Below are 13,968 nucleotides of genomic sequence, written 5' to 3'. Positions count from 1 at the left end.
TACGCTTCAAAACTTGCTATATGATATTTCAGAAACTAATTTTAGCTTCAGTAGCGGAAATAACACTGATAGGAGGAGAGGAGGTCATAGCAGTGAACTTTATGTACAGCATAAATGCCCAGTAAGTATGGTTGGCATAGTCATGTAAACAACTCTACAATTTCCAATCTCAGATAACTGTTTGCTGATCTAACTTTATTGCTGCTTGTAGCAATGCTAACCAGACAGTTCTTCGTGAACATCTGTACAAGGAACGTGTATATACAAAGTAAAACAAAACCTATCTAAAGTTCTTCAGATAATCCCTCTCTTTGTCTTCGCATTCGAGCTGCCCATGACATGCTCCCACCAGCATCCTTGTTCGTGCTTCTTCTCTTCAACTCTGATAGCTGAGACTGCCAGCGATTCTTCCACTCAGTTCTCTCTTCCATTTCCTGATTGCAAAAAAAAAAAAAAAAAAACCAATAAGCATAAAAAGATATCACACAACAACAGCCTAATGCCGAAACTAACCTGATTTTGGTGCTTTTTTTAACACATCAGAACCCAGATAACAAAGGTAAAAGGCAAACGCAAAGATCTACCATGTCAACTGACGTGTGTACATCTTCATTATATACCGAAAAACAAGGTGATTTAACCTCATCAAAGATCCTAAAAGCGATGTTTTTATTCAATAAAAGGATCAAATTGAAATACTTAGATACAAAAACAACAATTCTCACGAGGGAGAGAGGCCGAAAAAGCCAGCGAAAAACAAGAACTTAGGAGTGTTAAGTGAAGATTTAAACAGGAAAGGATTGAAGGAATTAAAAATTAATTCTCTGTTTCTTAGCCAATCAATTCCAACATGAAGAAAGTTTCTACTAGACTCTGTCAGCATATAAACAAAAATTGACCAGCACATAAAACACATAATTTCAAAGCCCCTCTTTTCTTCTTAGAAAAAAAAATTCCTCAGCAAATTCCATATACCTTTCTAGGCCAACTGGCACAAACTAGCTAATAATTAAAGAAGGAAAATCACATACACCCAATCTAACAACAAACTTCACAAGGAAAAAACAAAACTTTTACCCAGATTGAAACACACCAAATCAATCCCAAAATAACCAATGATTTATCAAAAAAAATTTCGAACCCCAATTTCATCTCCAAAGAATTGGAAAAGAAGAAGAAGAAGAAGAAGAAGCTGTATACGCACATAAAATATAAATTAAAACAATACCTCGTCGTTTTGATAAGGATAACGTCTCCTAGCAGAGAAAGCTAAATGAAGACCTTTAGCCATATCACGATCATAAATCTCTCTCATCCTGGGATCCGATAAAGTCTCATAAGCCTCTTGAACCCGAATAAACCTCCGGGTATACTCTTCGACCCGGCCCGGCGGTGAAACATCCGGATGGTACTTTCTTGCCAATTGCTTGTACGCTTGTTTTATCTCCGGCAATGTCCCGGATTCTGTTATACCCAGTAGCTCATAAAAGCTCATCTGTCCCAATTCTGCGCCGACTTTTGCATTTATTGTGGCTTTGGTTTTGAAAGACCCGATTGGGATTCTTGAAACGGTTTTAACCCGGAGAATTGGATTCGGGTCAGGCTTCAACGGTGATTGATAGAAGCGAGTGGTTTCGCTCCCTGGGATCATTAATCCATAGCAACGCATCTCTCTCTAGTGTTTTGTGTTTTTCGTGTTGCAGACGATAAGTGGATTTTTGGGCGGGTTTTATAGGAGAGTTTTTTTTTTTATATATAGCATCTTTGGAATGTTGTGAATTTTTTGTTAAGTAATAAAATTTTAAATTCAAATTATCCTCATACTATATTTTTTTAATAATTATTAAAAAATTACAATTTATATTCTGTAAAATAAATTAAATTTTAGAATGTAAATTATTGAACAGAAACAAAGTTTAAAAAGTAACTATAATAACACTTGCTGTATAGATATTTAAGTCTATTACCTACTTCTATTTTCTATTTTTTAAGAAAATAAAAGGAAAATAAATTATAATAAACAAGAAATTGATGGAAAATATTAGTTACATATTTAACTTTTATTTTATTTTTATGGTTGGATGGTTTAGGATTGACCGTGTGGGTAGCTTGAAAGGGGGTGGGTGGAGGCGTAGAGCAGAGGAGGCGGCGGCTATTCAACTCTACATGCTATTTTGGTTATTCTTCTTTGAAAAATGGTTAAAATTCCTTTTCTTTTTTCTTTGAAGTTTGAAAGTATTATTTCTTATTTTCTAATGAGTTGTAGTGTTTCTACTGAGTTAGAGGCGGCGCCGGCGGCTATTCAAGTCTCCATGGTTATTCTTCTTTTAAAATGGTTATAATTCCTTTACTTTTTTATTTTAGTTATTTTTTAAAATGTTTTTTTTAAAAAAATATATATATTAATATAATATATTTTTTTTATTTTTTAAAATTTATTTTTAATATGAACATGTCAAATCATCAAAAACAATAAAATTATTAATTTAAAATAAAAAAAAAATATTTTTTTTTTGTAAAACACGGTAAAGCCGCTAAACAAACCGGCGGCAGCCAGGACATAAAGAAAACAATAAGTCAAAGAAGATATGAAATTTTAATTTCCTTCTAGAAGGTTTACTTTGAACTTTAAAATATAAACAATAAACCATTGACATTCGAATTTGTCAGACTCCTGTAAAAATCATTATATGACCTAAATATTTTCTTTTTTCTTTTTGTTTGCATCATTTCAAAAAAAAATTCTCTAAAATAACATAGTTTATTACAGAGCCGGCCTGGTTCAAAACTCAGATTCTGAGTTTTGACAGGGTCACCAAGTTTTGATCAGGTCATCAGATTATTCATGTCAATTTTTTTAAAAATCAAAACGACGTCATTTTAGTGAAAAAAATCAAAATCAAAAGATTGTAACTAGATTTTTGACTGGGTCTTGTCAGGTTAACTAGATCACTGGGTCACACTAAATTTTTTCTCCTTTTATTTTTTTTTTAACCTAACCCGGTTTCAATCCTAGATTAATCCATCAAATCGAAATAGATTTCAAAACTATGCTATCGCTTAACACGTCTTGCATGCAATTAGAATTTGTGCATCATTTAAAATAAGTAGGATTATCAATTAACTGGATTAATAAACAGATAAAATTAGGTCTTATAAATTCAAGTCGGCTGCTTCAACTTTGATATTGATTCTAATGGATTCCATTAGATTTAACATTTAATTTTTTTTCCGAAGCAAATGTTTTGAGCTTCGAAACATTTTTGTACTAGTTTTTTTGTAGTAAAAAAGATTGGTATTATACAGCATAAATATATTAGTTAAGAAAATCTGTGTTATACAAGTTGTGGAACATATTAGTACAAAAAAGTTTGAAAGTTGAAAATTTTAATTTATTACTGAGGGTTTGTAGGTACATGATTTAATTTTAGGAGGTATTTGTAAGTATATACTAAAAATATATTAAAATAATATTTTTTAAAAAAATTAATATCAGTCAAAACAATGATCCAAAAACATATAAAACCTTTTTAAAAAAATCATTTTCTAGAAGCAGCTATTGGTAAAGAGCTTTCATCATATCTTTTATATTATAAAAGAAAAAAAATATTTTATTTGTTTGCTGGCGAACCTAATTATTAAACTTTGCTTTTTAACTAAATCTTACTGTGTAAATAGTAAAATTCCCATATTTTTAGATCCTTAATATATACACACACGCACACTGTTATTACTATTACATTGAAAATCTTATAAAAACCAACCATAAGTTTATAATTTAACTTCATAATTGGAAATATATGATAATAAAAAACTGTTTGGAAGTATCATTTTAATTGTTTTTTAATGTATTTTTTTATTTAAAAATACATTAAGATAATATTTTTTATTTTAAAAAATTATTTTTTATATCAATGCATCAAAATGACTTGAAAATACTAAAAATACATAAAATTTAAGTAAAAAAATAAAATAAAAAAATAAAATAAAAAAACAAACAAATCTAAATAAATTATTATTTATTAAGAACATGGTAAATTCACCGCTTTTTAGTTAGAGTTCTTCTCTAAGGACGACCTCCCAATCTATTCCTTTTCTCAAGATAGTCATATTTTTTGGGACATTTATAATTGTGAGAGTTGTTGTAATGAGGACTTTTAAGCTAACTCCCCTAAGCAAGAAAGGAAATCATCCGGTCAAAAGCTAAAAGTAAGATACAATCAAGGAGACAGAGCAATTGACACTTTTGGACAACCCTCTGGCAAATTTGACTATCTTATCAAATATATTCCTCCCTCTTGAGCATCTCCAAAACAAGTGCCCACAGTCTTCATGTATCAACTTACAAAACTTTATGATGATGATTTTCCTGCTCTACAAGAACAAGTCAAAGACAGGGTTCGTACTCTTCCCCAAGTTCACAACCCTTAAGGTGTAGATGTTGATGGCCGCCCTAAACAAGTCACCCAGGCCGAAGCAGTTCTTAATTGGCAAAGTCAAAATGCCATCGCTCAAAATTCTGTTCTTCATATAATTGAATCTAAGGTTGACCTGGTGCAGACTAATCTAAAAAAGATGATCATCTCTATTGATTCTAGAATCCTACATCTCGAACAACTGTGTGCTGAAATCCAACAAATAATGGCAGACATGTAGACCCTTAAAAGGAACACGAGATTCTGTCTCTCAAAATACAACTCAAGTCTCTTCAAGTTGAATTGGCCAAATCTAAATCTAAGCTTTTACCATTTCCTAAACCTCCACAGACTAGGATGACCTCCTATTATCCAGACCCTTATTGGGGTAAACATTCCCCATCTTACAACCCACAACCTTCATCTGCTACACCTCAACTATTTGGAAACCCAAGCACCAAAAAACCTTCCAAGCCTCTCCCCAAAAGAGATAAAGGGAAAATCCCAATACCAACCATTTCTAAAAAAACCCAGATCACCAACCTCTATCATCTCCTCATCCTCTGACTCTTTTGATTCTAAAAAGCATGAACTAGATGATCCCTTCCAAGACTCACAGGACCCTTATCAACTTATGATTCAGTCAAATCAACCTTTCAATCCAACTCAGTCTTTTCTCATCACATATTCCCAACAGACTATTCCTAAGATCCTTATTTATGAACCTCTTACCAATACATCTGAAGAAAATACTCCTGATGACGAAACTCTTGTAACTTATGAAGAATCTTTTACTGAAGATGATTCTTCTGACACCTGTCTCATGCCACCATTACTAATGGTTGATCCTTCTTCAGCACACTCATCAGATCCTCAATCCTCATAGACTCGGCAAGAGCCTCTTCCAACTTCTACCATAAGAGTTAGTATGGATGAACCAGTTAGCAATGATGATGAAGTAAATCTCAATCCTCGCCATTATCAACCCTATACCAATTCTCCAAGTATTGGTGGTTATTTTACTTTGGATGATATACCACGAGTCAAATGGCGAGACAGAATCTTTGAATTTCATTCATGGCTCACTAGTTATATGCTTAAAGACGGCGCAACCCTCAAAGATGCATTACAATAGTTCTCTACCAAGTTCTCTAGCACCTTATGGGATTGGTTTCATGCCTTAGGTGATTATAGGCAAATGCAATTCGTAAACAGTGCATCTCTTTCTGAAGCTTTGGGCTGGCTTCATTATGAATTCCTTGGAGAAGCTTTAAACGATAAGAAAATAGCACGGTATGAGTACTTCAAAATGAAGTGTTGTTCCTATTTGAGATCTAATCTTGAAAGATATTTTAAAGACATGTGCCAAAGATACCATATTCTCTCTGGTCCCGATGATCCAAGCCTTAAGCATGTCTTTTTGGCATCCATACCTAGAGATCTGGCCGATGAAACTTTCAGATTATTCAAAACCAGAAAAGAAGTTATTGACAACCAATCTCTCGGCACTATATTTCATCAGGTGTTAGAAGCGCTCAACAAAATATGTGATCAACACAAATATTTTACCAAGATCTTACAACCTGATAAAACTATGCTCCATGCTTGCAAAAGACTAGATTTGCTAATCAAATGCTCAGATAATGTTGATTACAACTGTCCTCTAAAGAAGAAGAAACATTTTAAGAAAATTCACCAATCTTCTTTTAACAGCCGCCAGAAGAAATGGAAGTTCTTACGACGTCGCCATACTAGACGCCCTAAGCACTTCACTCCCAGCTCCAATAGATGCTTCATCTGTAAGCGCAAAGGTCACTTTGTCAAAACTTGTTCACAAAAGAAGACCCAGTCCTTGAAGTTAATCGATTTCCTGACCCAAAACACAAAGTTGAATCCTGATGATAATGAAGTTGAATCCTTATTCTCACTCATGAATGAGATCACTCCTGATACCATAGCAGCTATGGTAGATGAAAGTTCTGATGATGAGATCTATGAACTTTATCAAGCCCAACCTACCATTACCCCTTTACATCTTATACCTTTAGCCCCTGTTACTATTCTTACATCCACATATGTTAAGCCCATCAAAGCTATAACCTTATTCAACACAGGAGCCCATAAAACCATCCTTAACCCTAAAGTTCTTCCACCACATTGTTGGGTTACCCATAAAAAATACTCCCGAGTTGCTGATAACTAAGTCTTTTACACCCAATACAAAACAAAAAAGCCTATTACCATACAAATCCTGCCCCAATATTCAGTCAAAACCCATGTCCTTGGTTCTCTTTTACTTGGCAAAGATTTGGTTATTGGGTTTGATGTTTACTTCAAATCCAAGTTCAGAATCCTTCCTCGTAGTATTCAGTATAAAGCTTATTTCCTTCCCTATACTTTTACCCCTTTACTCTATGAAATTCAACCCTCTTCCACAAACCATATTGCCCTCATCAAAGCTCAAATAATCCAACACTCATGTTCAAACTCTCATTAGGAATTTCTTGCTAAATGTTCTCATCTATTATGGCAAAATCCATAATTTTTTATTAAGCTTCCTTTCAAGCTTAATGAGGACATCAATCCCATGAAAACCAGTCACTCCGAGATGAATCTTGAGCACAAGATGCTAGCTCAAGAGGAATGTGCCCAATTACAGGCCCAAGGATTAATTGAATCTACAAACTCCCCATGGTCTTGTGAAGCCTTTTATGTTTATAAAAGGTCTGAAAAAAACGAGACAAGCTCAAGTTGACTATTAATTATCAGCCCTTGAATCATTTCCTATAAGATGATAAGTTCCCTTTGCCAAATACAATGACATTATTCTTATGCCTTCACAATGCCAAGGTGTTCTCCAAGTTTGATCTTAAGGCCGGTTTTTGGCAACTTGACATTCATCCTGAAGACCGATACAAAACAGGTCTTTGCATACCAGACCATCATTATCAATGGCGAGTCATGCTTTTTGGTCTCAAAGTGGCACCCTCATTATTTCAAAAAGCCATGATTAAAGTATTTGAACCCATGTTTCGATCAGCTTTAGTCTACATTGATGATGTGTTACTTTTCTCAAAAGACGAGGAGTCACATGTTACTTTGTTAAAACAATTTGCAGAGCTTGTTCACCAACATGGCATCATGCTTTCTAAAAGAAAGATGCTCATCTGTAAAAAAAAAAATTGAATTTCTTGGCATGATTTTTACAGATGGCTTAAACACCTGGCACCCATATATCTGAAGAACTTCAAAAGTTTTCAGATGGCCCCCTTACAAGAAAGCAAGTCCAACAGTTTTTAGGCATTGTTCAATATCTTAGAAATTTTATTCCTTGAGTTGCACAGATGACAAGGCCACTTTAGCTCATGCTAGAAAAAGATGCGGACCCTTGGACAGAAAGGCAGACACAAGCTGTCAAACAATTAAAGACAGCCATACAAAATCTGTTTGCTTTAGTTATTCCATAAACAGGATAACACATACTCCAAACTAATGCCAGTGACCAGTATTGAAGTGTTGTCCTCCTTGAAGATAAAAATGGCCACCAACACATATATGGCTGCAAAAGTGAGTCTTTCAAAGAGTCAGAAACCTACTATCACTCCATTTTCAAGGAAATATTAGCTGTAAAGTATGGCATCCAAAAATTTAAGTTTCACATGGCAGCTTATCACTTTACAATGGTCATGGATTGTTCCTCTTTTCAAAAAATGCTACAGTTCAAACGAAAAATGCTTCCTCATCCACAGCTTCTAAGATTAGCATAGTGGTTTTTCAAGTACACCTTCACCGTCGAGCATGTAAAAGGAACCAAGAATTTGATCCCAAACAAGCTTACCAGACCATCTAAATCACAAAAACTACTTCTTCCCCTGATCCTTAAAGCCTCCTCTTCCAATCCACCTCCACTTGAACAAGACTTCCCTGCAGATGATGTACCCCCTCTTACTCAAGACATGGTTCTTAACCACATTCTTAACCTACAAGGCAAAGATAAAGTGTTTAGCCTCCAAGACTACCTTCTTCTCAACTATGATATGTCTTCTGTTTGTTTCCAAATCTTAGGAATCCATCCCAAATACCCTTTCATTCACCTTTAAACCTTCTAGCTTATTCCCCAAAGAACTCTACTTTTTTTTTATGGTATTTCTGTCACCTATGCCATATTGCTATTGAGTTTCCCACTAATTTCTTTCTCGCTCAGTTTCTCCGAACTTCTTGGTTGGCAAACTCTTGGTACTACACCCTGAAGTTCCTCACTTAGTTCCACAACCCCACACAATGGATCTCTCTTCTCCAACAGCAGAAATCCAAATTCCCCCATCCATAAACCTACTAGATTGAAGTAACGCAACCTACGTTGTAATAAGTCTGTCAAGCATGCTTTTGCCCATTTGTTCTCTATTTTCACATTCCATAGGCCCTTTAAAGCTTTTGTAAACAATCTGGTTATGAGTTTTTCACAGGCTTCCATATACAAAACTCATCCATACTTCCTGTATGAAAACCCCTTAGATAACCTCCCAGAACTCAGGACCTTGCAAAAAAAAATGTGTCTTAAGAACAACATTATTCTAGATGAAGTATGGCTCAAAGGAACAGATCCTGATGAAGAAATTGACTATGACTTGTATGAACCTCAATATTCTGCTCATCTATATGACTTGCAAATGCAATACATAAACAAAAAACTCAAGCAGATAATTTTAGGCATACCACAACTTTTAGAACCACATGAGATGGAAATGCTTGCCGACAATAAGTATATGTTGACCCTACAAGTCCAAGTTATTCGTGATCAAGACAACCTATTAGATTAGAATCTCTCTCCAGATCATGAACCTATTGTCAGTTGATATTAGTATTGTACTAGCTTGTCTTTTCTATCTTAAGGTTGTTGTACTTTCTTATGTAATGTATGATGTAAGCAAAAGCCTCAAAAATAATATAAATAGAGGCTGTGTGTGATATTATAAGGCAAAACCTTAAAAGGGTAGACCTCGAAGGAAAAGCCTCTTTAATAAAAGAACTTGTTTTTCTAATTATCTGTTCTTCAACCCCTTTACATTCAAAAACTAGAAGATTTTGTTATCATTCAATAAGACATGACTCTAGTGAGTAGCTGTTGAGTGCCCCTAAGAATGGTCGTATTAAGCAACTCTGTCAAAGTTCCTATCTATCTATAGTGGTACAATTGTCCTTCATAATCAATCAGTTTTAACATGAAAAAGGTAGTGGTGTGGGGGCAGTGCTATAGCTCGAGAGCACTCATTTATTCGCTTCAAACATATAATACGAAGGAAGAGTAGTGTTTATTTTTTTAAAGTATTATTTATTATAAAATTTATTAATATTAATATAAAATTTATTAATATAATTTTTCAAAAATAATTTATTAAAATTATTTTCAACATATAATCTGAAAATACTATAAACAATTAATCTAAAATAAAAAAAAAATAGTTTTTAAAAAAAATTTAAAAAATATAAAAACAAGATTGTTTTCACATGACAGTTGGGATGTCTATTGCTCCTTATGCCAAACTTCTCTCACTTTTGTTACGATAAAAGAGGGATGTATTGGTGCATATCAAATCTGTTTGTTTTTATTTTTTAAAAGTGTTTTTTAAAAATTTTAAACTTTTTTTTATTTTTTTTTAAATTAATATTTTTTTTAGTGTTTTTATATCATTTTTATACGCTGATATCAAAAATAATTTTTCAAAAATAAAAAAAATATTATTTTGATACATTTTTAATAAAAAAAACATTTTAAAAAGTAATCACAATCACATTCTCAAATACCGCTCTATTAACTATGATGATTGTTAGGTTGCCCTTAAAAAAATATTATTTTAATGTATTTTCAAGTAAAAAAACATCTTTAACAGTAACAACAACTACATTCACAAACATTCCTTTAAAAACCATGATGATTGTTAGGTAGCACTTAAGAAATTGAACAGGTTGTCTTGAAAGTGAAGCTTATAGTCTTTAGTGTATTAATTAAAGAATCAAATCAAGCCTAAGATTTCAGAATCAACCTTTTCGAAGGAACAAAGACAAGTGAACCTTAGATTTCTGTCTGCAATTGTTGATGGAAGCCTTAAAGCTATATAATTTTAAAACCGCAAAGGGTCTCCAAGCACATTTTGGACTGCCACTTGCATTAAATTAATAAGCAATCACCATAGCTATTTCACTTCAACAATGCTTTTTTTATCCTTGAGAAACTCAGTTAATTTAATTGAATGCTAAATACACAATTAAAAAACAATAATCGAATGACATGTGCGTTCCAACATACAACCTTTAAAATATATATATATATATATATATATATATATATATATATAATATATATATATATATATATATATAAAAGATTATCACCCCTCCACATGCTCTTGAAATTGATGTTTTCAAGAGTAAATTGAAATTACAAAAATCAAATCCTAACAAATTGAATATAGAAAGGTGAAATTATAAAAAATAAATTAAAAAAAAAGTTTTGTGACCCTAGCAAGCCCACCAAACCCCACTATCCAAAATAAGAATGAGATAATCTAATAAAAAATATATAAAGTGTAATTCTAAAACCAATTCAATATTAAAGGAAGAAACATAAAAGAATGAAATAATAACAAGATGATCTAAAAAAAGACTTAGAATCAATCCAGGTAAATCGTCAAACTTGTGATCTAGACCATAAGATCAACCTCATAAAAAAAAATCGAAGAAAATAGCAAAGCCTAGTTTTTATATATATAGTGAAAAAATCCTAAATATTCTCAATAATAAATGATAAAATTAAAAAAAATAAAACAAAAAATCACATTTAAAATAAAAATTAATAGCACAACTCACAATTTTATTCTCGAGAAAATCAGTCAATTTAATTGAATGCTGAACTCGCAATTAAAAACAATAATAGGATGACATGCATGTTACAACATACAACCTTTTAAATATATTTAAAATAATAAAAAAAAAATTATAACCCCACCACATGCTCTTGAAATTGATGCTTTCGAGAGAAAACCTTACAAAATTACAAAAATCAAATCATAATAAATTCAATTTAAAAAGATGAAATTATAAAAAAATATATAAAAAAAAAAGTTTGTAACTCTAGTAAACCCACCAAACCCTGCTATCCAAAATGAAATGAAGTAATCTAATAAAAAGAAAAATAAAAAAAATATGAAGCGTAATTCTAAAATCAATTTAATATTGAAGGATGAAATATAAAAGAATTAAATAATAAAAAGATGACCCAAAAAAAAAGATTTAGAATCAATCCAAGGTAAATCGCCAAACTTATAACCCAGACCATGAGATCAGGATAACCTCATAAAAAAAAAATCAAAGAAAATAACAAAGCCTAGTTCATATATATATATATTATATATATATATATATATATTGTCGAAAGATAAAATTGAAAAAAAAATTAATGAAAGAAAATCAACCCTAAATAAAAGGATTAGGATGCTAGAGATCAAAATCATTCTGTTAGGAAAAATATTAAAGCTCAATTCTCGACTACATCGATGATAAATGATTAAATTTAAAAAAATTAAATTATAAAAAATTAAAAATAACAATTAAAAAATAAAAAATAAAAATCACATTCAATATAAAAACTAAAAGCACAACTCACAATTTTATCCTCGAGAAACTCAGTCAATTTAATTGAATGCTGAACCTGCAATTAAAAACAATAATCGGATGACATGCGCGTTACAACATACAACCTTTTAAATATTATTTTTTAAAAAAATTATCACCCCACCACTTGCTCTTGAAATTGATGTTTTCGAGAGAAAAAAAAAAAACCTCACAAAATTAGCTACTGTCCCAAATATATAAATTAATATTAATATATTAAAATAATTTAAAAATATTAAAAATATATTAATTTTAAGTAAAAAATAAAAAATAATAATTTAAAAAAAAACTTTTAAAATATAAAAATAAATAGATCTAAATAAATTATTTATTAAAAATATGATAAATTCACCGCTTTTTAGTAATATTTTTATTTGGCAAGTACTAAGTAGACATTGACGTGTGATTTTAGATCAGTTGTCCTCCACAAGTAATAAGTTTTAACATGAAAAAGGTAGTGGTGTGGTGGTAGTGTTATAGCTTGAGAGCACTCATTTCTTCGCTTTAAACATATAATACAAAGGTAGAGAAGTGCATTTTTTTAAAAAGTATTATTTATTATAAAATATATTAAAATAATATTTTTTATTTTTAAAAAATTATTTTCAATATATAATCTGAAAATTCTATAAAAGTTTAATCTAAAATTAAAAAAAATATTTTTAAAAAACAAAAAAAAATTGTTTTCACATGACAATTGGGATGTTCCTAATACCAAACTTCTCTCACTTTTGTTGCGATAAAAGAGGGATGCATCGTGCAAATCATATTTGTTTATGTTTTGCTTCATAAAAGTGTTTTGTAAAAAAATTAAAATTTATTTTTTTTATTTTTATTTTTAAATTAATATATTTGTTAGTGTTTTTATATCATTTTTATATCTGATATTAAAGATATTTTTTTAAAATAAAACAAATATTATTTTGATGTATTTTCGAGTGAAAAAACACATTGAATAATCATAGCAACTACACTCTCAAACACCTCTATAATAGCTATGAAGATTGTTAGGCTAGCACTTAAGAAATTAAACAGGTTCTCTTGAAAGTGAAGCTTATAGTCTTTAGTGTATTAATTTAAGAATCAAATCAAGCCTAAGATCTCAGAATTCAACCTTTTCGAAGGAACAAAGACAAGTGAAGAAACTCAGTCAATTTAATTGAATGCTGAACTCGCAATTAAAAACAATAATCGGATGACATGTGCCTTGCAACCTACAACCTTTTAAATATATTTAAAATAAAATAAAATAAAAAGAATATCACCCCACCACATGCTCTTGAAATTGATGTTTTCGAGAGAGAACTCTTCAAGAAAATTTGGAAGTGATTTAATGCTTACCCTGTAAGTTCATTTCTAGGTGCTCTGGCCTCAGGTTTACGTCAACAGAAATTAGTGACGTGAGTGATTTTTTTTTTGTTTGGTTTAGTTTTTATTTATAAAAACAATTAAATTAAAATTTTGTAAAATAAAATTAAAATAAGTTATTTTGACCAGTTTCATTTTGTTTATTTATATTAAAAACCAAAAATTTAACAACTGTTTTTTGATTTGATTTAATTATTTTATATTAAAAATCAAAACTCAATCAACCAGTTTAATTTTGATACTGTTAGGGTTTTTTTTATATTTTTTTAGGGTTTTTTAAGACTTTATAATGAGCTTGGGTTTAATTTGGTTTGGTTTTTTTAATTTAATGTTTTTTTTTATTTTTCAGTTTGGTTTATTTTTTTTAGAAACCAAACTAAATATTTTTTTTTAAAACATTTTAATCAGTTTAATCAATTTTTTTATTATTTAATTTTTTCAGTTATGTTTTGTTTTTTTTTTTTCGGTTCAATTAATTTTTTATTTTTTATTTTCATCGCTAACTAATCGTTCA

General features: G+C 30.8%; 1 protein-coding gene across 1 annotated transcript; it reads right to left on the bottom strand.

Annotated features, from left to right (window-relative positions):
- On the bottom strand, nucleotides 1-1,734 carry LOC118048701 (chaperone protein dnaJ 20, chloroplastic). Its single transcript, XM_035058488.1, has 2 exons — nucleotides 1,229-1,734; nucleotides 1-434 (listed from the first exon to the last, which is right to left on the bottom strand). The coding sequence occupies exons 1-2, from the start codon at nucleotides 1,667-1,669 to the stop codon at nucleotides 285-287; spliced, it is 591 nt and encodes a 196-aa protein (XP_034914379.1). The 5' UTR covers nucleotides 1,670-1,734; the 3' UTR covers nucleotides 1-284.
- Nucleotides 1,735-13,968: the final 12,234 nt, after the last annotated feature.

Source organism: Populus alba, chromosome 17 (assembly GCF_005239225.2).
Source record: "Populus alba chromosome 17, ASM523922v2, whole genome shotgun sequence".
NCBI lineage: Eukaryota > Viridiplantae > Streptophyta > Magnoliopsida > Malpighiales > Salicaceae > Populus > Populus alba.
The sequence above is the reverse complement of the archived record's forward strand: the minus strand, read 5'-3'. Positions and strand labels throughout refer to the sequence as shown.

Coding starts and splice junctions, on each gene's coding strand:
- LOC118048701 (XM_035058488.1), bottom strand. CDS start 1,669: ATGCGTTGCTATGGATTAATGATCCCAGGGAGCGAAACCACTCGCTTC. Junction 435..1,228: donor ATCCTTATCAAAACGACGAG/GTATTGTTTTAA, acceptor TTTTGCAATCAG/GAAATGGAAGAGAGAACTGA.